Source organism: Schistocerca piceifrons, chromosome X, assembly GCF_021461385.2.
Source record: "Schistocerca piceifrons isolate TAMUIC-IGC-003096 chromosome X, iqSchPice1.1, whole genome shotgun sequence".
In the NCBI taxonomy this organism is placed as follows: domain Eukaryota; kingdom Metazoa; phylum Arthropoda; class Insecta; order Orthoptera; family Acrididae; genus Schistocerca; species Schistocerca piceifrons.
Genome location: NC_060149.1, coordinates 434,504,492 through 434,527,939, shown reverse-complemented (window position 1 = coordinate 434,527,939; position 23,448 = coordinate 434,504,492). Strand labels below are relative to the sequence as shown.

Below are 23,448 nucleotides of genomic sequence, written 5' to 3'. Positions count from 1 at the left end.
CAGTTATTAAATAAAATAGGAATCAAACCAACTACATCAAATAAATAGTTAATTAATAATTACTATTTACCTGTGAAATGCAGGACAGTCCAACTAAATATGATAGGAAGCATACAATAGCAATAAATATCTCTTTTCTTCTGCGCAGCAACTGTGGCCACTCATCAACCATTGCTGTTACAAATCCTTCCATTGTACAGAACTGTTAGAATAGAAAGTGATCCAAGTGATCAGACTAAAAAGTGAGAACATAAGAAATAATAATGTTCAATTGCTTAGCAGTGATTTTAAATCTAGCATTCCAGTTCAATTTAAATAAGAGACATTTAGATTAATTTTCCTGTTCCTAAATCTAATTTCAACCACTGAGATGTAAAACTGTACTAGAACTGTTATTAATAAACTATATTTACATAATAATGTGGTACGGTGGTAAGATCTCACTTTCTCATTTACATTTCATTACATCTCAGATAATAAAAACATTTTACCATCAAAGAGATGATATGAAGTAACACATAAGAATTTTGAAAACTTGCTAAATACCCACAGCTGCTAATTTGTGGTAGAATATTAGTGTACTTCAGTAAGATATTGTTAAGTGTGTTACTCTGAGAAGTAGTTCAGCAACCATAATTGTGAAAATTTTTGTAACACTTGCACTGTTGCAACTTTCCTGCAAAGGATGATGCCTTTTTTTTAATAGACTGGATGTATGTTAGATGACACCTTACATCCTACATAACAATGTGACCCTAACATGTCAACATATCCAGTCTCTGCTGCAGGATAGGTATCAGAGGCTCTCCAACTTCGCCATACAATAACAGAAGGTAATTTAAATCATTTATTCCTCTTGTGTGAACAGTATCATGACCAACACATCTATTTGTACAACAGACTAAGTTTGCACATAAATTTCCCATTAGTCTCACAACTATTCTCATGCAAAAAATACTACTTGCTGAATCACACGGAATTTTTTAGAGATGTAATTGAGTGTTTACTCAGATGGTTTGCTTCTGTACCATCCCATTGACTGTCTGCTAGGTTATAGTGCCATATCTATCTATTGTTTAATGTTGACTTGGAAGCCACCACCAAAATAATTATGTAAGAATTTCATTTCAGAACAAATTAGTGTACTTGTATTGTTCTTTACTTTTTCCCTCTAATATCTAAAACAATTACATTTGTTGCCAGGTACCATGGTGTGTTGTTATGATCTGTTATCAGATAATATGTGCCCTGTATGGGTGTAAATTTGTTTAATTATTAAATGCACCACCTGTCTGTCACTTGATACTTGCTGAGACACCTCATACCATGAAAACATTTTTACTGATATGAATATTGAATCTCACTTTCCTTTGGTTTTTATCTGTTTTGTAACACATTCTTTCTATGTAGAAATTAATTACTCTTATTTTATGGGTGTCTTATTTATTTATTTTATTTTGATCCAACATCAACTGATTACAAAAAAAGGTTTTTTTTGTTCCAGTCTTCTGGATAAGTCAGAGCCTTACTTACTAGGGTTACATATTATTGGCTGGCACTTTTATCTACACAACTTTTTCTAAATGTAGTTGACAGAACAGAGTTACATATATGGACTATACAGAAAAAAAAGTTGTTATTGCCATACTTAGATTAAGGATTCTACAGTTTGTAACAGTATTCATATCTGACATTCAAATATTTACAGTTTGTGACACAGTCTAAGACCTGAGATTACATATATTTTTAGATAGATGGTCTTCCATCATACGAGTGTACTAAATCTAGAAACTCATCTATTGAATATACAGGATTGTTTAGGAGCCATAATTTTAATTTCATTTTTAGTTTGTAATGGGAAATTTGGAGATATTAGGATGGAAGCATCTCAGTAATTTTATGCCTGCATAGTGAGGGCTTTTCTCATAAAGTGTTGTTCTATGAGAGATGACGTGGGGTCTCTCTCTACCTCTAGTGTTGTGATCGTGTATTTCTTTATTAAGTGTTTTGTTACTGTTTACTGCCATAATGATTATCTTCAGCACATACAGGTTATGAACAGTTAGTATTTTAAATTCTTTAAACAAATTTCTGCAGGACTCCCTGGCACATTTCTTTCCCATAATTCTAAGTGCCTTCTTTTGTAAGGTAAGTACACTTTTCATATTACCTTTACTGATGGATCCCCATACCTCTATCCCATAACTTAGATGGGATTCAAATAGTGCAAAATATATTTGCCTCAGAGTGGTGATGTTGCGAAAAGGTGTCAGTTTTCTTAGGACATATATGGTAGTACATAGCTTTTTGCAAATATCATTCACATGATCAGACCAGTTTAACTCTGCATCTAGTGTCAGGCCAAGAAATTTGGTCGAGTATTGTTTTTTAATGTATTCGTCACTCATTAAGATTTGGTTTTCATGAGTTTTTTGCCTCCCAAGATCAAATTCAATATAGACAGATTTATTTGTGTTTAATTTTAGTTTGTTTTCATTAAAATATTGCAGAATTAAGCCTGCTGCAGTATTGGATTCCACTTCGAGCTGTGAATAGCTTGGATTGCTGCATATTAACGTGGTATCATCTGCATATAAGATAGCTGTTGCATGGTTTGTGATGGACTGAATATCATTTACGTAGATAATAAAAAGGAGTAGTCCTAATATTGACCCCTGTGGTATACCAAAATTTATGTCAGTGGTGTTTGATTTGTATGTTCATTCTGTAGTGCTAATAGACACAAACTGCTTCCTATTTGTCAAGTAGGACCTCATCAGATTATGGGCTGTGCCTCGAATGCCATAGTTTCACAGTTTGTCCAGCAATATGGTCGTATCAACACAGTCAAATGCTTTTTGTAAGTCTCGAAAGATGCCACATACATGTTCTTTATTATCTATTGTTTGAGTGACACCTTCGATTAAGTTTTTTGCTGCTGTAATGGTGGATGACCCCTTGACAAACCCATACTGCCCCTTAGAAATCACTTTTTTGCATACCAGGAAGTTCCAGATTCTTATGTATATTTCTTTCTCAAACATTTTGGATATTATTGGAAGAACAGAAATGGGTCAAAAGTTTTCTACTAAATTCCTGTTTCTTTTTTTGAAAATAGGCACAACTCGGGCAATTTTCAACTCATCTGGAAATAAACCATCTTCCATATGAGAATTGATAACTGTTGATAAAGGTGATGCAATTTTATGTATACATTTCTTAAGAGTGTCCAGACTAAGACCATCATATCCTGCTGCATGGGAATTCTTTAAGCTACTCACTATTTTAATTATTTCTTCTTTACTTGTTGGCATCAAAAATACACTTCCTGACACTGGTGTTCCTCTGAATTCGTATTTATGATTTTTAAGCTGATTGTTTATGCTGGAGCCAACAGAAGCAAAGTAATTGTTAAATAGATCTGCTATCTTATTCTGATCAGTTTCTATTGTGCCGTTTATCAGCAAGTGATTTTCGGTTGTATGGTTCCCAGATTTACCTATTTCTCTATTTACTAGTGACCATGATGTTTTCGAGATATTATTTGAGCTCTGAATGACACTTTCAAAATGTTTCTGTTTTTCTGAAATTAGGTGGTCTAAATAGTATTTCTGATACTTTTTGAATTCTTCTTTTAATTTTTTATTGCTCAAGTCATTTAACATAGCATACTCATGCCATCTTAGTTTTTCTCTAGCCTCAGTGACTGAACTTGATATCCAGTTTTGGGTTACAGCATGTAACTGAATTCTCTTTTTTATTAATGGGCAGGCTTGGTTAAGAATGTAGAATAGTTCACTTGAGAATTTGCCATAACTATGAAGTGTCGTTAGAACACGGTTCCAATCCACATTCCTTAGCATATTATTGAACTGAGTTATATTTTGGTCTGTATTCACCCTAATATATCTATAGCAACTGTGTGTAGGAACCTTTTTTATGTGCAAACTTAGTTCTACTGCATGGTGGTCTGACAAAGCACTTATAATAACAGAAGATGTAAGATCGTAAAGATGAATACCAGTGATTATGTTATCTATTGCAGACTGGCATGTATCAGTCTCCCTGGTTGCAGTGTTTATCAGGTATCTTACGTTATATTCAAGCAGAGTATTCTTGAATAGTCTAGTGTGTAACTTATCTGCTAATACATTTATGTTGAAATCTCCTATAATTACTAACTTGTTCAGGTATGATATAAAAACATTCTCTATCATGTCACAAAACATTGTTAAGAAAACTTCGAAGTTTCCACCTGGTGGTCTATATAAACATATAACATAAATTTCATCATTTGGTATCTTTATACATGCTGCACATAATTCAATTGTCCCTTCTAATGAATATTTACTTACATTTACAGAATTAAAATCAAATGTGCTCTTAACATACATTAATACACCCCCACCTCTGATAGTAGATCTGCAAAACTTAGTTTGTGTTATAGCTACAAACAATTAATAAGTATTGTTGGTGATTCTCGTTTGACAAAAAGAAAATATAGATCTCAAGCATAAAGTGAAATGACAAACTCTTCCAATTATTCATATTTTTTCCAAATCCTGACATTGATGAAGTATTGCAAGCTACACAAGACTTTTTCTGCAGTTTTCAATGTAATTTTTTTAAAAAATAGTTTGAATTACTGAACATGCAATGTTGTGTGATATAATCAATACAATGGACCTTTATTTGGGAAGATTAAGATTCAAATTCTCGTCTGGTGACCTTTATTTAGGTTTCCTGTACTTTCCACAATTTATGATGGTCCTTCAACAAGCTGATCTCTGATTTCCTCTGCCATAATTGTCTAGCTGCTCTATCATTACATATTTTGGTATTGGTATAGGGCATTAAATCTGAGGGTTCTTTTCTTTTGTTCTTTAGATTACAACACATCAAATGAAGATTTACTTTTGTAGAGTAAGTATTATGGCATACTTTATCAGGCTTGTCAGATTTTCTTCCTTCCTTAATTTTTCCTTTCCCCATATTTTAATATCAGTTTCCATTGTCTCAAAATGTATTTATTTATTCAAAAGTATCACTGTGATTTTAATGTGAAAAAAATCAAGTATGTGTAATATTCACTCCTGAAAATAATTGTTTGTCCTGTTAAGATGTCCTGATACATACTGGAATGAATGTTGCACCTCAAACAGTGTTGTATATAACCATATGTTATTGGTACAAATAGAGTAAAAACATCTGATTGGCTAATTTAGATATGTCATTTGTACATAGATACCTGTTCCATAGATCGTGAGTATGACACTTTGTAATGATGTGGAATGTGTCAATGTGAATGTACTTGGAATGATAAAGGCTGGCTATTAGTAACCATTTTACTGTGAAGAGAATATGGTGTAGTTTCTTAGCAATATGATTTATCAGAATATGTTGTGTATTGAGCCACTGATAGCACAAAAGGTAATCATTTACAGCATGAGATAGCAAATGCCACTGGACTGTTGTAGAAAGTCCATCTCATAACCACAGACTCATTTCACACAATGAGGAGTATTCAACGAATACTAAGGAAACATTACCTATGAGCATATACAGCAACAGAGATCGTTATCTCATGTTCAAGGCATACAGGTATATGCAAAAAAAAAGCTGAATTGTAAGCAGTAACAGCATGTAAAATATTATCAAAAACTGTCCAAAATTATCATAATAAAATTGGCACCTTGTATGGAGGCTCATGGTGTGTTTCCTATTAACAGTATAACAGACTCCGAATCAGAATTTTTACTGTCCCATAACATAAAAAGTTAAATCACAAGATTTAAAGTACAGAGGACTCGTCAACACTGCAATTACAATTTATGTGTATTACAGAAACAACAATTATTAATTTATAATTTACAGAGACTGTGAGTAACCAAACAGCAGTATTACTGTAAAAAGAGAGAATAATTATTATAGTCATTTATTAGACATAAAACTTCTAAGCTTAATTAACAAAACATTTCAACCACTTGCTTTCTTGCTCAGATTGTCATATTATCATTAAGAAATTCTTCTAAGGAATAATAAAATTTCTGAGCGAACAATAATCCCATACATTATAACTGATTCAAAGTAGCCACGGTAAACTGTTTTTCTCATCTCCACACTAGTTGAATATGACAGAATTTTCATGTCAGGCTATTTAATTTACTTGCTAAATACTTTATGTTGAAGACCATGATAGATTTTGGTCCAAATGCATGCCTAAAAGTTTAACACGGTCCACTTCTTTCAGGTCTTGTTTTCTACGACTAATGTGGAATTCCTTTACCTCAGAGTTCTTAGTTTTAAACTGAGCAAATGTGTTTTCCCAGTATTTAATTTCAGCCCATTTAGTTGGAATCAGTTTTCCAAACTGTCTAATAGTTTTGTGACAGTTGAAGAAATTTGTTTGGGGTCATTTCTTTCAACAAGGGCAGAAGTATCATCAGCGAATAAAACTGAGTGAATTTATGTTCAAGGGTAGATCATTTATATAAAGTAAAAACAAAATTGGACCCAGAATTGAGCCTTGTGGAATGCCTTGTGAAATAATCATCCATTCAGAGAAATAATTTTCCTTACTTGCTGATATAACTACTCTTTGTTTTCTGTTTGTGAGGTATGACCTAAATCACTCTAAAGCACAACCCCCAATTCTGTATCTTCCCATTTTATACAGGAAAAAGTGATGGTTTACACAGTCAAATGATTTTGTGAGGTCACAGAATAATCCTGCAACTTTTCTCAACTTGTTGAAGGTGGAACTGATTTCTTTCACAAACTCATTAATGGCTTCTATTGTACTCTTGCCGTTTAGAAAGCCTTTCTGATTATCTGAAATAAATAAATAAATAAATAAATATGTTTGATTTCTCTATAATTTTTTAAATTTATGTTACCACCACTTTTTCAAATATTTTTGAAATAATCTGGAGACTAGAGATTTGGTGGTAGGTCCCCATATGTTCTCTTGGGCCTTTTTTAAACAAAGGTTTTACCTATGCATACTTTAGGACATCTGGAAAGTGGCCTTCTTCAAGTGATTTATTAACTATTGAGCAAAGAAGGTGAGCTATTATGCTGGCAGCTACTTTAACTACTTTGGTTGGTATGCCATCCCACCCAGCAGAATGTTTGTTTTTTAGCTGTAATATAGTTTTCTCTACACCTTTAACTGAAAATTTCTCAAATTTGTTAGAGTATTCATGTGCCTTGTGTGTTAAATGTACTTTTTCTGCATAAGCATGTACATTTACAACTGATTTAGATACATTTATTAAAAAAGTGGTGAATGACTCTGATATCTGAGCCAGGTTTGTTACAATTTTACTACTCCACCTTAATTTTAGAAATATCTTTGCTGTCAGTTCTAATCCCCAGTTCTGATTTTATGATGGATTAGACTACCTTTGATTTGTTTCCATGAGCTGAGCTGTATTTATTATTAACCATTTCTTTTGCTGCTTTCACTAACCTTTTAAATATGCTTTTATACTGTTTAACATAGTTAATGAAAACAGGGTCTTTGTTGTATTACAGTTCCTTGTGCAGTTGTCTTTTTTCACTGGATATTTTATTCCAGCAGTGATCCAATTTAGCTTATTAGACACTTTTGTCTGGCACACTCTAAGTGGAAATATTTCATTAAATACATATAAAAACTTTTTAAAAAAATGTTAAAATATACAGAGATTGAAATCTCATCTTGAACTTTTGACTCCACCTCTTCTAATTTAGAGTAGAACAATTTTAAGTTTTTGACAGTAAAATGTCTTTTGCTGTATGTTTTTCTTGTACTTTATTTATTTGTATTAGTCATTTCAATAAACAAAGTACAATGGTCTGAAAGTCCTAAATCTACACACAGGTTCCATGCATCATCGAATTTATAATTTGTTAGAATATTATCAATGCAAGTTTCTGTATTGTCATTTTTTCTTGTGAATTCCGTGAAGTTTGTCTTGAACCCAAAATTTTGAATTAGGTCCATAAACTGTACTGAGTCACTGGTTTCATTGGATAAATTTGTATTGAAATCAGTGGCTATTAAAACCCTTTTCTTTTTGTCATTATTGACTTTCTGTAAAAGACCCATTAACTTTGGTAAAAATAATTTTGTTGCTGCTGCACCTGGAATTTGGTATATTGGTATAATGACAATATTTTGTTTTTCTAATTCAACTGAGCAACTTTCAAATACACCTTCTTCATTTAGGAAATTGAAATCATCATCCACTTTGTATTCTAAATAGTTACACTATGTTATCAAAAGTATCTGGACACCCCCAAAAACATATGTTTTTCATATTAGGTGCATTTTGCTGCCACCTGCTGCCAGATACTCCACACCAGCAACCTCAGTAGTCATTATACATCGTGAAAGAGCAGAATGGGGTGCTCTGCGAAACACACAGACTTCGAACGTGGTCAGGTGATTGGGTGTCACTTATGTCATATGTCTGTACGTGAAATTTCCACACTCCTAAAGATCACTAGGTCCACTGTTTCCTATGTGATAGTGAAGTGGAAATGTGAAGGGCCTTGTACAACACAAAAGCGTACAGGCCGCTCTCGGCTGTTGACTGACAGAGACTGCCGACAGTTGAAGAGGGTCATAATGTGTAATAAGCAGACATCTATCCAGACCATCACACAGGAATTCCTAACTTCATCAGGATCCACTGTAAGTACTATGACAGTTAGGTGGGAGGTGAGAAAACTTGGATTTCATGATTGAGTGCCAGCTCTTAAGCCACACATCACGCTGATAAATGTCAAACAATGCCTCGCTTGGTGTAAGGAGTGTAAACATTGGATTACTGAGCAGTGGAAAAATGTTGTGTGGAGTGATGAATCATGGCACACACTGTGGCGATCTGATGGCAGGGTGTGGTTATGGTGAATGCCCGGTGAACATCATCTGCCAGTGTGTGTAGTGCCAACAGTAAAATTCGGAGGCGGTGGTGTTATGGTGTGGTCATGTTTTTCATGGAGGGGGCTTGTACCCCTTGTTGTTTTGTGTGGCCCTATCACAGCACAGGCCTACACTGATGTTTTAAGCACCTTCTTGCTTCCGACTGTTGAAGAGCAATTTGGGGATGGCGATTGCGTCTTTCAACATGATCGAGCACCTGTTTATAACGCAAAGCCTGTGATGGAGTGGTTACTTGACAATAACATCCCTGTAATGGACTGGCCTGCACAGAGTCTTGACCTGGATCCTACAGAAAATCTTTGGGATGTTTTGGAATGCCGAAATCATGCTAGGCACCACCGACCAACATCAATACCTCTCCTCAGTACAGCACTCAATGAAGTATGGGCTGCCATTCCCCAAGAAACCTTGCAGCACCTGATTGAACATATGCCTGCAAGAGTGGAAACTATCATCAAGGCTGAGGGTGGGCCAACACCATACTGAATTCCAGCATTAGTGATGGATGGTGCCACGAACTTGTAAGTCATTTTCATACATGTGTCCAGATACTTTTGATCACATAGTGTATTTACAAGTATGCATGAGCCTCCATAGGTACTATTTCTTCTACAGAAACTTGAGGCTACACTGAAACTGTTTAACTTATTTAAAATTGTGACACACTCTTTTGTAAGCCAATATTAATTTAAACAAATAATTTTAATACTTTTGCATTCTGAGAGTAAAATCTGCAGTTCATCAATTTTAAACACTCTACCATTATGATTGGTTGTACCTAATCCATTAATGTTCAAATGCATTCTGAAAGTGCTTGTATTTCTGTCTAAAGTCTCAAAATTAGCATTGTTTGTAAGATTTCTACATTGACTCTTTTTCTGTTTTCTTATTTATACTAAAGTATATATGTACAGTTAAACATTTGGTTCTATTTAAAATTGCGGTTTCCTCTTCCTCATGCCTGATGTTAAAAAAATTTTCAGGTGGAATGGAGGCACTATTTTTCACCTGCCTGTTTCACTACACATTTCACTTGCAGTTGTTTCCTCTTCTTCTGTTGGTGGGGGATGTTTTATCTGCTGATTATGGTCCAGATGGCACTGTAGATAGTGCTGTTACTCCTATGATTTGCACTTCGTGGAACAATTGGTTTGACTGGGGTAAAGGAATGGCCACTGAGCTAGATGTGCCATGAACATTCCTCAAGATTTCTGCAATTTTTTTTACAAATGAAACTTTTTCCCTTCCCATTAAGGTGCAAACAATGTCTGGTATAGAATTCTCTATCCATATCCTCAATGTCATGAAAGAATGTGTTTCTGAAGGCTTGGTAGGTTTTATAAAACTGCCTGTTGGCTTTTTCAGTCTCCTTGTTTACACAGGAGAAACTTGGGAGGCTGAATCTGTGTGGTATTCCCAAAACAATTGTTGTTTGTTTCTCTAGTAGCATCAGTATTTTTGTTAATGACTTTGTGGCATGTTTGAGTTCATTTTTATACACGTTGTTGGAGCCTGCAATTAGTACCCTGCATTGTTCGTTACTGGTATTGCAGCAGTTCTTTATGATTTCACACATGGATGCACTTGGTTTGACGAAACTGCTTGTGTTTAAACAATGTTCTTATTGTAAAATTTTGGTGATTCCTCTCTCACGACTGTTGGAATATACAGAGATATCACTGTTATTCTTCGGCTCTTTAATTTCATTCGTCTGGCTTACTGTAGGTGGAATATTTTCAGGTTTAGTGACTGTATTTAGTGGTGTGAGAGAGTTATTATGTTTGTTATTTACCTCCACTGCTGTAATTCCATTTTAGTAATATATTGGTTTGATGGGTAAATGAATGGACAGAAGCCCACTGAATATTTGTTCTCTGATGAATCAAAATTTATTATTTGGCATCACAACCAAAATTTTTACATCAGGAGAGAGTATGAAATATGAAACAACACAATGTTTGTGTGTAATACATACCAGTTCCATCATGGCAGACTCATAGTGTATGCAGCAATCAGTAGTGGGGTCATACAGGTCTTTTAATAATTGGGAATAGTTCTTTGACTGATCAAAAGTACTGGGGTTGAGCTTCTCCAGAAATTTGTTCTGTTATGTGATGGTACCACAGGCAGTTCTTTACTCTTTATGGAAGGAACTCAAATGATGGACAACTACGGGTAATTTCTTCAGTGGCTGAAGTTGACACTATTAAGGTTGCCTACTTTGGCTACTTCCACTCATTGATGTCATATGCTATCATATTCTGGGGGAACCAACCACTTGCAAAAAAAGTTTTCACCATCCAAAAAAAAGCAATCAGAATAATGTGTGGGGTCCATCAAAGACACTCTTGCAGGCACTTGTTTCGGAAGATAGGTATCCTAACAACTGCCTCACAGTATATTTTTTCCTTGCTGACCTTTGTGTGCAAAAATTATTCCATCTACCAAGACAACAGTAAATTCCATGGTTATAATACCAGAAACAAAAACAATCTACATTTAGAAATGAAACGTCTCACTCTGGTACAAAAAGGAGTTTACTACTCCAGCATTAAGCTGTTCAATGCTCTACCACTACATATCAAATGTGTTCATACAGAACTGCCAAAATTTAAACAAGTTCCCAAAGATTACCTGACAGAGAAATCTTATTATACTGTGGATGAATACCTGAAAGAAAATGTATACCATCACTAAACTTATTGTGTCTAGAAGTAGTTCAATTGATTTTATTGTGCATTTGGGCATTAGCGCACTTTTTGTAACAACAGATTGGCTGTACATGTATTTACTCTTGTAGGTCTAATATCTGATTTAACTTTGTGCTCTTATCTTTAACCTTTATTTGAAACTCCTTTTTCTGTCAAATGGTAGTTATGTTATCTAGCTGACATTGTATCTGTTACTTTATTTATAGTATGTCTTACTTAAACTATGTACAATTTTCCATTGAATTGCCCTTGTATTTATTGTAAGTTTAAATTGAAACCTGTACAATTTGACACATTCCATATCCTTGTGATTGACTCACTAACTGGATCTACGGAACAAGAAATAAATAAATAAATAAATAAATAAGAGAGAATGTCATTTAAATTCTGTGGATAGCATCTACCCTTGACTTAAATCTACTGAATATATCTGGGATTCACCCAAAACACAAACTGCAGTATGCCAGCATCTCCCATAACTGTTCCAGAAGGGAGACCAATTCTCTCGATGAGTGGCATAATAAAAAGTCTCGTAGATTTCCTGTCAAAGGTATGTGGAACAGTGTCAGCTGTTCATGGTGGGCACACACTGTATTAGGCAAAATGTACCACATTTACTTTACCTGTTCTTTTGGAATTTTACTGGTGTAAAATTGTCCTCTCATGTCTTTTATCAATATATTTAAGTATGTTACAAATTATCTAACAGATACAATTTGAATGAATTGAAAGATTATCTTTATATTATGCATGATATCCTGTCAGTTTCCCCTATCTCTTTTGCCATTTGACCATCAAGACTTGGACAAGGTCAGTCTTATGAAATTATAATTTTATCATTGTTGCATTTCAGATGACATACTTCTACAATCAACAGATTTTGCTCAGCTACAATTAATTAATTTCATTCAACTGAATTTTATGTAATACTGTTTTCTGCAGCATCTGACACTAGGAAGAAGAAAATTAAAATGATAAGGATAGAAACTGTTATCTTTGATTTGAATTACTTACCTGACTGTCAAGGCCAATACAAAGCAACATTAAGAAAAATAAACATGACCATACTGGAGCACCAGGCAACTGTAGAACAGCAGATGGATAAGCAAGAAATGCCAGCCCTGGTCCTGAAAAATGTTAACATAATTTCAGTTTTTTTTTTCAACACAACAACAACACAAAGCATGAAGACTATAGTTTAGAGGCAACATGTTGACAATAAAGTTTTCTTTGCTTTTATGTTGTACACTTTGGAAAGAGGGAAGGCAGGAAGGATGCTAAAGATCTAGCTGACAATGACATCATTAGATGAGTTCTCATGGGGGGGGGATAAAGGATGTGGAAGGAAATCAGCCATATCCTTTTCTAATAATGCGTCCTGATATTTGCCTTGATTGGTTTAGGGAAAACACAGAAAACCTGCATCAAGATGATCATGCAGGAATTTGAGAACTGGTCCCACCAGCTCTGAGTCTGAAGTGCTAAACAGTGTGCCACACTGCTTGGTGGAACTCAGGACACTGGATTCTGTTTACAGAACGATGAAGCTCATGGAATGTTTGAGTCTTACCACTGTGGATCATTGCTTAGTTGTGTGGTCGGGATTTGTGGTATTGTGTATCTGTCAAATAATTTTTTTAAGGCTGTAAAATGGATATTAATAATTCAGGATAAATTACTGCCCTAATTAATGGTTAAAACTAACCTAACCATTAGGATCACAAATGTCATAAAGTATGATGGCTTGTTATCATGTTGTAATCTATTTTCATCTACTTCTGTGCAAAATATATTTTATTCAATAATGCTATGCAGAGGGCATTTAAACAAATGTTTAGTTTAAAAATGTTTAATGATAATTTGTTTGACTAGTGACTACTAAAAACTATGTAGAGTCGATTATATTAATGAAAACTTGCTAATACACTGGAAAAAAAATGCAAGGTGTACTATAGAATGTTCTAAAACCTCACAAATTTTGAGCATTTGTTTTCTATAGGCATATAGGTTAAGATTTGAATCACAGTAATGAGGAGCACAGAAATGAACACTACCTTTCTCTTTTATATATATATATATATATATATATATACACACTCCTGGAAATGGAAAAAAGAACACATTGACACCGGTGTGTCAGACCCACCATACTTGCTCCGGACACTGCGAGAGGGCTGTACAAGCAATGATCACACGCACGGCACAGCGGACACAACAGGAACCGCGGTGTTGGCCGTCGAATGGCGCTAGCTGCGCAGCATTTGTGCACTGCCGCCGTCAGTGTCAGCCAGTTTGCCGTGGCATACGGAGCTCCATCGCAGTCTTTAACACTGGTAGCATGCCGCGACAGCGTGGACGTGAACCGTATGTGCAGTTGACGGACTTTGAACGAGGGCGTATAGTGGGCATGCGGGAGGCCGGGTGGACGTACCGCCGAATTGCTCAACACGTGGGGCGTGAGGTCTCCACAGTACATCGATGTCGTCGCCAGTGGTCGGCGGAAGGTGCACGTGCCCGTCGACCTGGGACCGGACCGCAGCGACGCACGGATGCACGCCAAGACCGTAGGATCCTACGCAGTGCCGTAGGGGACCGCACCGCCAATTCCCAGCAAATTAGGGACACTGTTGCTCCTGAGGTATCGGCGAGGACCATTCGCAACTGTCTCCATGAAGCTGGGCTACGGTCCCGCACACCGTTAGGCCGTCTTCCGCTCACGCCCCAACATCGTGCAGCCCGCCTCCAGTGGTGTCGCGACAGGCGTGAATGGAGCGACAAATGGAGACGTGTCGTCTTCAGCGATGAGAGTCGCTTCTGCCTTGGTGCCAATGATGGTCGTATGCGTGTTTGGCGCTGTGCAGGTAGGCGCTACAATCAGGACTGCATACGACCGAGGCACACAGGGCCAACACCCGGCATCATGGTGTGGGGAGCGATCTCCTACACTGGCTGTACACCACTGGTGATCGTCAAGGGGACACTGAATAGTGCACGGTACATCCAAACCGTCATCGAACCCATCGTTCTACCATTCCTAGACCGGCAAGGGAACTTGCTGTTCCAACAGGACAATGCACGTCCGCATGTATCCTGAGCCACCCAACGTGCTCTAGAAGGTGTAAGTCAACTACCCTGGCCAGCAATATCTCCGGATCTGTCCCCCATTGAGCATGTTTGGGACTGGATGAAGCGTCGTCTCACGCGGTCTGCACGTCCAGCACGAACACTGGTCCAACTGAAGCGCCAGGTGGAAATGGCATGGCAAGCCGTTCCACAGGACTACATCCAGCATCTCTACGATCGTCTCCATGGGAGAATAGCAGCCTGCATTGCTGCGAAAGGTGGATATACACTGTACTAGTGCCGACATTGTGCATGCTCTGTTGCCTGTGTCTATGTGCCTGTGGTTCTGTCAGTGTGATCATGTGATGTATCTGACCCCAGGAATGTGTCAATAAAGTTTCCCCTTCCTGGGACAATGAATTCACGGTGTTCTTATTTCAATTTCCAGGAGTGTATATATATATATATATATATATATATATATATATATATATAAAACAAAGATGAGGTGACTTACCGAACGAAAGCGCTGGCAGGTCGAAAGACACACAAACAAACACAAACATACACCCAAAATTCAAGCTTTCGCAACAAACTGTTGCCTCATCAGGAAAGAGGGAAGGAGAGGGGAAGACGAAAGGAAGTGGGTTTTAAGGGAGAGGGTAAGGAGTCATTCCAATCCCGGGAGCGGAAAGACTTACCTTAGGGGGAAAAAAGGACAGGTACACACTCGCACAAACGCACATATCCATCCACACATACAGACACAAGCAGTTCATCAATTTTACACACAACTAAGCAATGATCCGCAGTGGTAAGACTCAAACATTTCATGAGCTTCATCCTTCTGCTTGTGTCTGTATGTGTGGATGGATATGTGCGTGTTTGCGAGTGTATACCTGTCCTTTTTTCCCCCTAAGGTAAGTCTTTCCGCTCCCGGGATTGGAATGAGTCCTTACCCTCTCCCTTAAAACCCACTTCCTTTCGTCTTCCCCTCTCCTTCCCTCTTTCCTGATGAGGCAACAGTTTGTTGCGAAAGCTTGAATTTTGTGTGTATGTTTGTGTTTGTTTGTGTGTCTTTTGACCTGCCAGCGTTTTCGTTCGGTAAGTCACCTCATCTTTGTTTTTATATATAATTTTTCCCACATGGAATGTTTCCTTCTATTATATATATATATATATATATGGTAGTTATCTGAAATTTTAGTATCATTTTACAAGCTGTATTTTCCTGATTCTTATAGTTTAAAGTATAACTTACGTTATCTTTGAGTGCCATAATAAAAACATTCTTTGTAGCAGCATCTTATTTAATGGAATATTCATTGTTTAAAATTTATAAGTCTGTTTAAACTCAATATTTCTGTTAAAATATCATATGTCAGTTGAAGAAAAAGTTCTATTTTATTCATCAAAAGCATGACCACACACACTGTCATACAATGCAATACCCATGTGCCAACAGCAGTAAAGAACTAGAGCTACCAAAAGCACTTGCATCACTTGTTCACATATTCGAAGAGTACTAAGATACAATAACACTGATCACACAAACAATTTTACACTTTCCTACATTTCCAACTCCGTGGCTGAGGTTGTTAATGCAAACTTATGTGGTGGAATTGGACATGGGTAAACCGGTTGGAATCCTGGCGGTGGAAAAAATTTTCACTGCCAGTATTTGGTTGGCAAGGGGAGGAGAGGTGGTAGTATAAAGTTCATGACCACTAGATTTTGCACCCACCCTCCCACCCACCCACCCACCCACACATACACACACACACACACACACACACACACACACACACACACACACACACACATGCACATGCACATTATACATATGTAGTATTACAAAAAAGTTGTAATGGAGCCTGTTGTAAATAAACAAACAAAATAACTCTCCTACATTTTTTTATATCATGAAGTAAACACCATGCTAATGAATCCCTCCATCGTATGTAACTTCACAAATGTTAACCTCTTTTTTAAGAATGTCAGCTTCCTGTCTGCTAGTTGGTGTATAACTCACTCTAATCTACTTCTTAACTAGCTGATGGATATAATGACATAATGTGTCTGTGCGTTTAGATTGCTTATGAAGTAAATGTGTTGAAACTTAGATTATCTAGTTGTAAATTAGGAACTGAGGACTCATTACCATATATAACTTCCTGCAAAAACTGATCTAACCATGTAAGTGATTTGGAAGCATCACCTGAAGCCACATATTCAACATCCATTGAAGCCTTACTTTTGCACATAATTGGACAACCTTGAAACTTGAGAAAATTACCACTTGTTGTCCTGTGTATGGTCAGTATAATCTTGAACTCTTTAAACAACATTAACAGCCTGTACTCTGTGTTAAGCACAATAGAGCATTGATTATCTGAACATTAGTCAACCAAATGAATGCTTAACTGAACTGTTACTTGCTCACTTGTGCCACTATCCTCCCTGTAACTGGATGGATAGTGCGATTTTCGTGAAATGGTTTATGGAAGTTTTGCACCCTCTGTGATAGCTCATTAGTTAAAGAAAGGTTAAAGGGAGAAAACATTACTGGTACTTGACAATGCACCAACTCATTCATCATGTGTTTGTTACCTTACATGAGGATGATGAGTTCTTAGCAGTGATGTTTCTTCCATCTAACATAATCTCTTTATTACAGCTCATGGAACAAGGTGTTACTGAGACATTCAAATGATATTACAGGAGAAAATTGTCACATAGGTTATTTTTAGAAAGAGAAGAGGCAGGAGAAGAAAGGTTATGAAGAAACCATAAAAATATTAATTTAGTAGATGCATCCTACGTGATCAGAGCAGCATGAGATATGTAAAGAAACAGAAATTGAAAAATAGCCTGGAATAAAAGTTTGTCTGTATCAGAAAGTTCTTAAAGTCTAATTGAAAATGACAAACAGAATGATATGTCTGAAATGCTCAGCATGCTAAAAGGACTCAATTTCCATGAATGCAATGAAGAAGATGGCAAAGAATGGATGAACGTTGATGATGCAGCTCCAGTGCATCAAACCATGCAGGATAGTGAAACTGTAAACTTCTGCACTGATAAACCTGATGCTGCCAGTGTCTTTCTCATGAAATTGTGATCCAGAAAACGTAGATGAATATATACTAGTTGCTTCAGAAGCACTTAGATGTTTAGAAACTGCCTTACAATGATTTGAAGCTCAAGATGAAAGCAACTGTTCTGAGACATCTGCCCTGGAAAATGTGTGACTTAGCTTCCTGTAAGTAGGTAGGCTTGCTTAGACACATCAAAATTAAGGATTTTTTAAAAATAATTAATTCTAGACATATGTACTGTATGTGCAAAATGCCTATGTATTACATTTTTTTTGCTAGGCTGTACTACATAAATTCCTGCTGTACTTGCCTTTTTAATATCAAAAGAGATTCATGTTATTATAAATATTTGTAGTTTGTATTGGTAAACTGGTAAATAAAAATGTAAAGATTGATTATTTGACTAAACCAGTTATTCAGACATCCATGTCCCCCAATTAGTTTGTATGATTGACATTCTGTACATAAATATTTCAAATATTTCTTGCTGGAGTTCTATATTATTAAAAGGAGATGATTCACCAACTCTCCATCACAGTTCAGTTAATAATATAATTATTAAAAATATGTCATGCCATATTTACATAAAATTCTCTCCATTTATGCTGACTGGTTTCTTTGAATACAGTTGTTGAATTTGTTGATTTGTAATCCCAGGTAGCAATCAACATCATTTACAGTGATGTGAAAATGATCAACCAATTGCTCTGTACATTTACTTACTGAATCAGCTGAGTCCATTATCAATCTATCATTAATGTGAAAAAGAAGTATAATGTTATCAGCATAGAACACACATGGATCAGTACAGCTCTCCCATACATTACAGTCCCTGAGAAACTTAATAAGACATTTGTACTGGAATTTTGAAGTTTACTTCATCCTATAGAGTCCTTCCAGCAATTTACACACATGCCATGTACCATCATCATTGTCCTCTTCCTCCAAAACACCACTGAGAAATGCAGTCTTTACATCAATCTGTTCATACACTTATTCCACTGAACTGCTACACACAAAAGAGCTCTCACTACCTCAAATCTTACTATCTATATATGTCAATCTAATCTTTTGTGTATATCGTTTTGCTGTTAATCAAGTCTTAATTACTTTATTATTTTCATTAAATTTTTCAGCAAAAACCACTAAATTTCAACCACCTCACTTGATTTAGCCATATTTCTTAATTCTCATACTTAATCCTTATTCAGAGAATTCATTTCTGTTTCCATAGCCAGCTTCCAGTCAGACACTGTTCATAGGAGCTGCTATCAGTCATTGTTTCTGTAACACAAGCTTTTAAAAATGACTGTAAATAGAGTTTATTTTGATCACCATGTATTTCACATCAGCTTTGCAGTGTCTCATAAATTTCAGTAATCAGGACTTTTCTAATGAAAAATTTCACAGCCAAACAGTAAGATTATTTTCACCATTAGAGACAGCAACAGCAACTGCAGTTTTATTCTTGAAAAATGCATATGCTTTACCATCACTTTCAAATATTTTGTCAATTAATCTTCTTTTTTTCTGGCCATCTTGACAGAAAATAAGTTACAAGCTCCATCTGGACACTACCAGACACCTTCAAAATATCATTCTGTCCATCGAATACTCACATATGAATTTGATACATGTTAAATGCTTCCATTTTTATGACACGTTTGAAAGTGGTCACCATTCTTGGAGTTTCAAGTGGTGAACATGTAGTATATCAACCACATCAGTGTGTAATGTGATGAGTTGTACCTCTTCCATTGTACTACTCATTATATTCCAGTTTCTTATATCTAGAAAAGAATAAAGAGCTTTTGAGCTGAGAGGAACAAACGTTATTGTTTTTTCAGTGCCACATCTTTATGACTTGAGAGAAAAGACCTGTGTAAACAAACAAATTGAAAGTGCAAATATAGAGATGAAAAATATTTGCAGGCATTTTGAAAATGTAACATTCGTGAACATGAGAAATTTGGCGAACAGATTCCACACAACACATGGTTTTCAACTAAATAAACTTGGGAAAAACCTTATAGTAACAAAAATTTTGGATGTAGTAAATAAAGTCTCAACTGCGCAGTGTGATGGTAAAGGATTCATACCTCTCATGGACAATAAATGTGTGTTACCTGGAGACTCAAATGGGAAATCTGCTGTCAGCAAAGCTACAACTCTCCAAGATAAATGTGAGATTTTGTTAACACAAGTGAACAAATGCAAGCAGCTCACAGAACAGCACAGTAGTTGTGAAAGAGCAAACACCAGAAATAAGTGAAACAGCAGCAATGCCATTATCAGAAGCAGTAGCAGCAACAGTAGCAACAATAATAGTAGCAGTAGCAGAACCTACAACTGAAGCAGCAGTTACGAGTAATGACAACTTAATAAGACAGTCTGATAACAAATCAAAAGCCATATGGGATACTGTGAAGACTGAAATAGGAAAGAGATACAAAGACTAGGATATAATTCTCAAAAACACAGAAAATGTGAATATTTTTTTTTAAAAAAAGAAAAAAGATTTGCCAAATTACATCAACAATTGTTTCATAAATGCAACAACTTCATTAATCTTGAAAGTTACAAACCAAGAAAAACCTGAATTTCCAAAAGCTGTTTGTAGCATGAGGCTAGATCCAACAGATGAACATGAAGTGTTCAAAGTAATAAAAAGCTTGAAACCTAAAATGTTAGCAGGAGTAGATGAGGTGCCTGTTATATCATAACAATGACAGCTGCACAAATTGCAAGGACATTGGCACACATAGCCAACTTATCATTTAGTGAAGGCCCAGAAGGGATGAAAATGTCAAAAGTGAAGCCATTATTCAAAAATGCTAACAAGCACAAGGTAGAAAACTATCGACCAATATCCCTCCTTCCAGAATTTTCTAAAATAGAAAAATTAATGGCGCACGAAATCAACAAATATCTAAATGACCATAAGTTACTAAATAGAAATCAGCATGGCTTCCAGGCAGGTAAAATGACGGAAACAGCACTAATATGCTACAATAAACAAATAATCAAAAATCTAGAAGAAGACAACAGTGTAGTTGCACTGATGTCAGATTGTGCCAGCCACAAAATAAATTTAGTATCAGATGCAAAAAATTGGAAATAGGAGAGCTGCAAGGCAGTATTATGGGTCCCTTATTGTTCCTTGTCTATATAAATGACTTTCACACCTCAGATGGAGCAGCAAAGGCCACACTATTCGCAGATGACACTAGTGTGATAACAGGTGAACCAAAGTAAATGCTGCAAACAACTACTGATCAAGTAATAAAGAAGGTCCACATTTGGTTCAATGCAAACCAGTTGACATTAAATGCAAATAAAACAAATTTATGCAGTTTGGGAAAATATGTCGAAATGTAAATCTTGATCTGTTGTTGGGTAACAAGGCCATAGACGGACTGGCATCAGCAAAACTGCTGGGGATTCATGTAGATGAAAATCTTAATTTTAATGATCATGTAATGAAGCTTATTCAGAAACTTAACTCAGCTTGTTTTGCTCTTAGAATTTTTGCCAATGTCTGTACTGCAGAGGGTGCCAGGATGACATATTTTGGCTATTTTCAGTCTCTTGCAACATACAGAATAGCATTTTGGGGTTCCACAACTTGCCATCTAAAACAAATTTTTCTGTTACAGAAGAGGGCTATCCAAATAATAACATACAGTCATCCACTGATACAATGCAAACCCTTATTCAACAAGCTTAAAGTTCTAACAATATCTTCCTTATATGTATACAAATGCGTTTTATACGTTAGGGCCCACCTTGCAGATTTTCAGACAAATGCCGACTTACATAACTACTCAGAATAGCACAGCACTCCATACTCAGTGAACAAAAAGAACACACACAAAAAGGTATGTGAACCATATTGGTACAAAACTCTACAACATACTGCCAGCAAACATCAGAAAGTTAGAAGATAAAAAGAGATTTAAATTAGAATTTAAAGAATGTCTACTTGAACAGTGTTTTTAATTGATAAATGACTAGGCCAATAAATAATTTTGGTAATGTTTATATTATGGCAAAACTTAAAACACTCTCTTTCATCCCCTACTGTTAATTTTGTATATCTAATGGACAGCTGTTGAGTGTGGTAAAACCTTTACTGAATTATTGTAATGAATATAAGGGCTTCCTGTTTAGGGGAGACAAAAGTAAAGCCTTAAGGCAAACAGGCTATGAAGTTACAATACTGTTAGTATACATGTATTAAAAGTTGTATTATCGTGTCGTGTATGACCAAGTATTATTCTTTATACAAAATCGTATTATTCTGTGTACTACTTAATGTAAAAATTTGTATGTTCCTTTTCCATAAATTTTTTCCCATAAATTTACTTTTGGACAACATCCATACAATATTTATTGTCTATGGATGGATAAATAAATAACTAAAATAAAAATATAGCACAGCTAAAGGAGGAGCCAAAGGCAAAACACATCTATGTCACTAAATGACAATTGTTTTATGTTTCAAGCTAGGAAACTCACAGATAAGCCACAGTAACATCCTATTTCAAAACATTCAGGATCTTGAAAGTAAAGTTTAATTACTGGGGGAGTCATTGTCACAAAATAAGCACTGGTATTCTTTCCTATGTTTATCTGAACATTTGCTTAAACCAGGACAAATAGAATACTATGTACCAGAAGGTTTAAACATGGAAACGGTTTTTGCAGATTCCAGTACCGTAATCGTGGTACTGTTATGTTTAAAATGTAAGAGAGTTTAGAGCACTAGATCTAAGTTGGGCATTTGTAGAGAAACACTTTGAAATTACTGGAATCATATGTGATGTAATGAAACTTATCTTAGTATGTATTTACCATTCCCCTGACTCAGATGAAAAGACTATTTTAGATATTTTAGACATTGTACACTGCCATGTAACAAAGTGGAAACAACATGCAACTATAATTGTGGGACTTCAATTCAAGTTTAGACATAACATGTAACAAACCCAGTGTACATAAGTTACTGAATATGCTAAGGCAACACAACTCCCATCATGTAAATTCAGAACTGACAAGACTAAAAGCATGCTTACTGTGCTCATGATATGTACTCCGCCAATGTACAGAAATTTGATTTCTCAGACAACTCCATTTTAACGGTAAAGTTAGGACATTTTATAGAAGAGATGGGAACAAGGCTGGACAAATGTTATCAAAATCTAATACTTTCATACTCAGAAAAAATAATCTCAGAAAACTAACACACCAACTAAGCATAACTCCTGGGACAAATTATTTCAAAGATGTGATTCCAATGCCCAAACAGTTCATGAAACGCTCTGTAACTACTTAATAGGTGTGTTAAAAGCTCATTTTGTTCCAAGCAAATATCATAAAACAAGAAAGGGTAAATTGTGGTACAGGAGAATGTAAAAAATAAGTTACTACCGTTAAAGTGCCTTGGCAAAGTAAATAATTCTAATGAAATTAAGGACCTTGAAATGGCCACTACGAAACTGTATAAGAAAGAGTTACTATTGGTGAAACAGACAAACAATACTAATCTCATAAACAATAGTAAAAACCAGTGAAAAACAACCTGGTCAGCAATTAATACTGTTAAAGGTGAAATCAGAAATTATGATAAGACAGTCCCAATACC

At 35.8% G+C, this 23,448-nt stretch overlaps 1 protein-coding gene across 2 annotated transcripts in view; it reads right to left on the bottom strand.

Annotated features, from left to right (window-relative positions):
• The window catches only part of LOC124721771 (sodium- and chloride-dependent GABA transporter 1), a 399,373-nt gene that overhangs the window by 18,179 nt on the left and 357,746 nt on the right, over positions 1-23,448 (bottom strand). For both annotated transcript variants that reach the window (XM_047246882.1, XM_047246881.1), the window contains exons 9-10: positions 12,658-12,770; positions 71-202 (exon numbers count right to left, since the gene is read on the bottom strand). In XM_047246882.1, the coding sequence (XP_047102838.1) occupies positions 71-202; positions 12,658-12,770 (245 nt within the window). The remainder of the gene's footprint in view (positions 1-70; positions 203-12,657; positions 12,771-23,448) is intronic.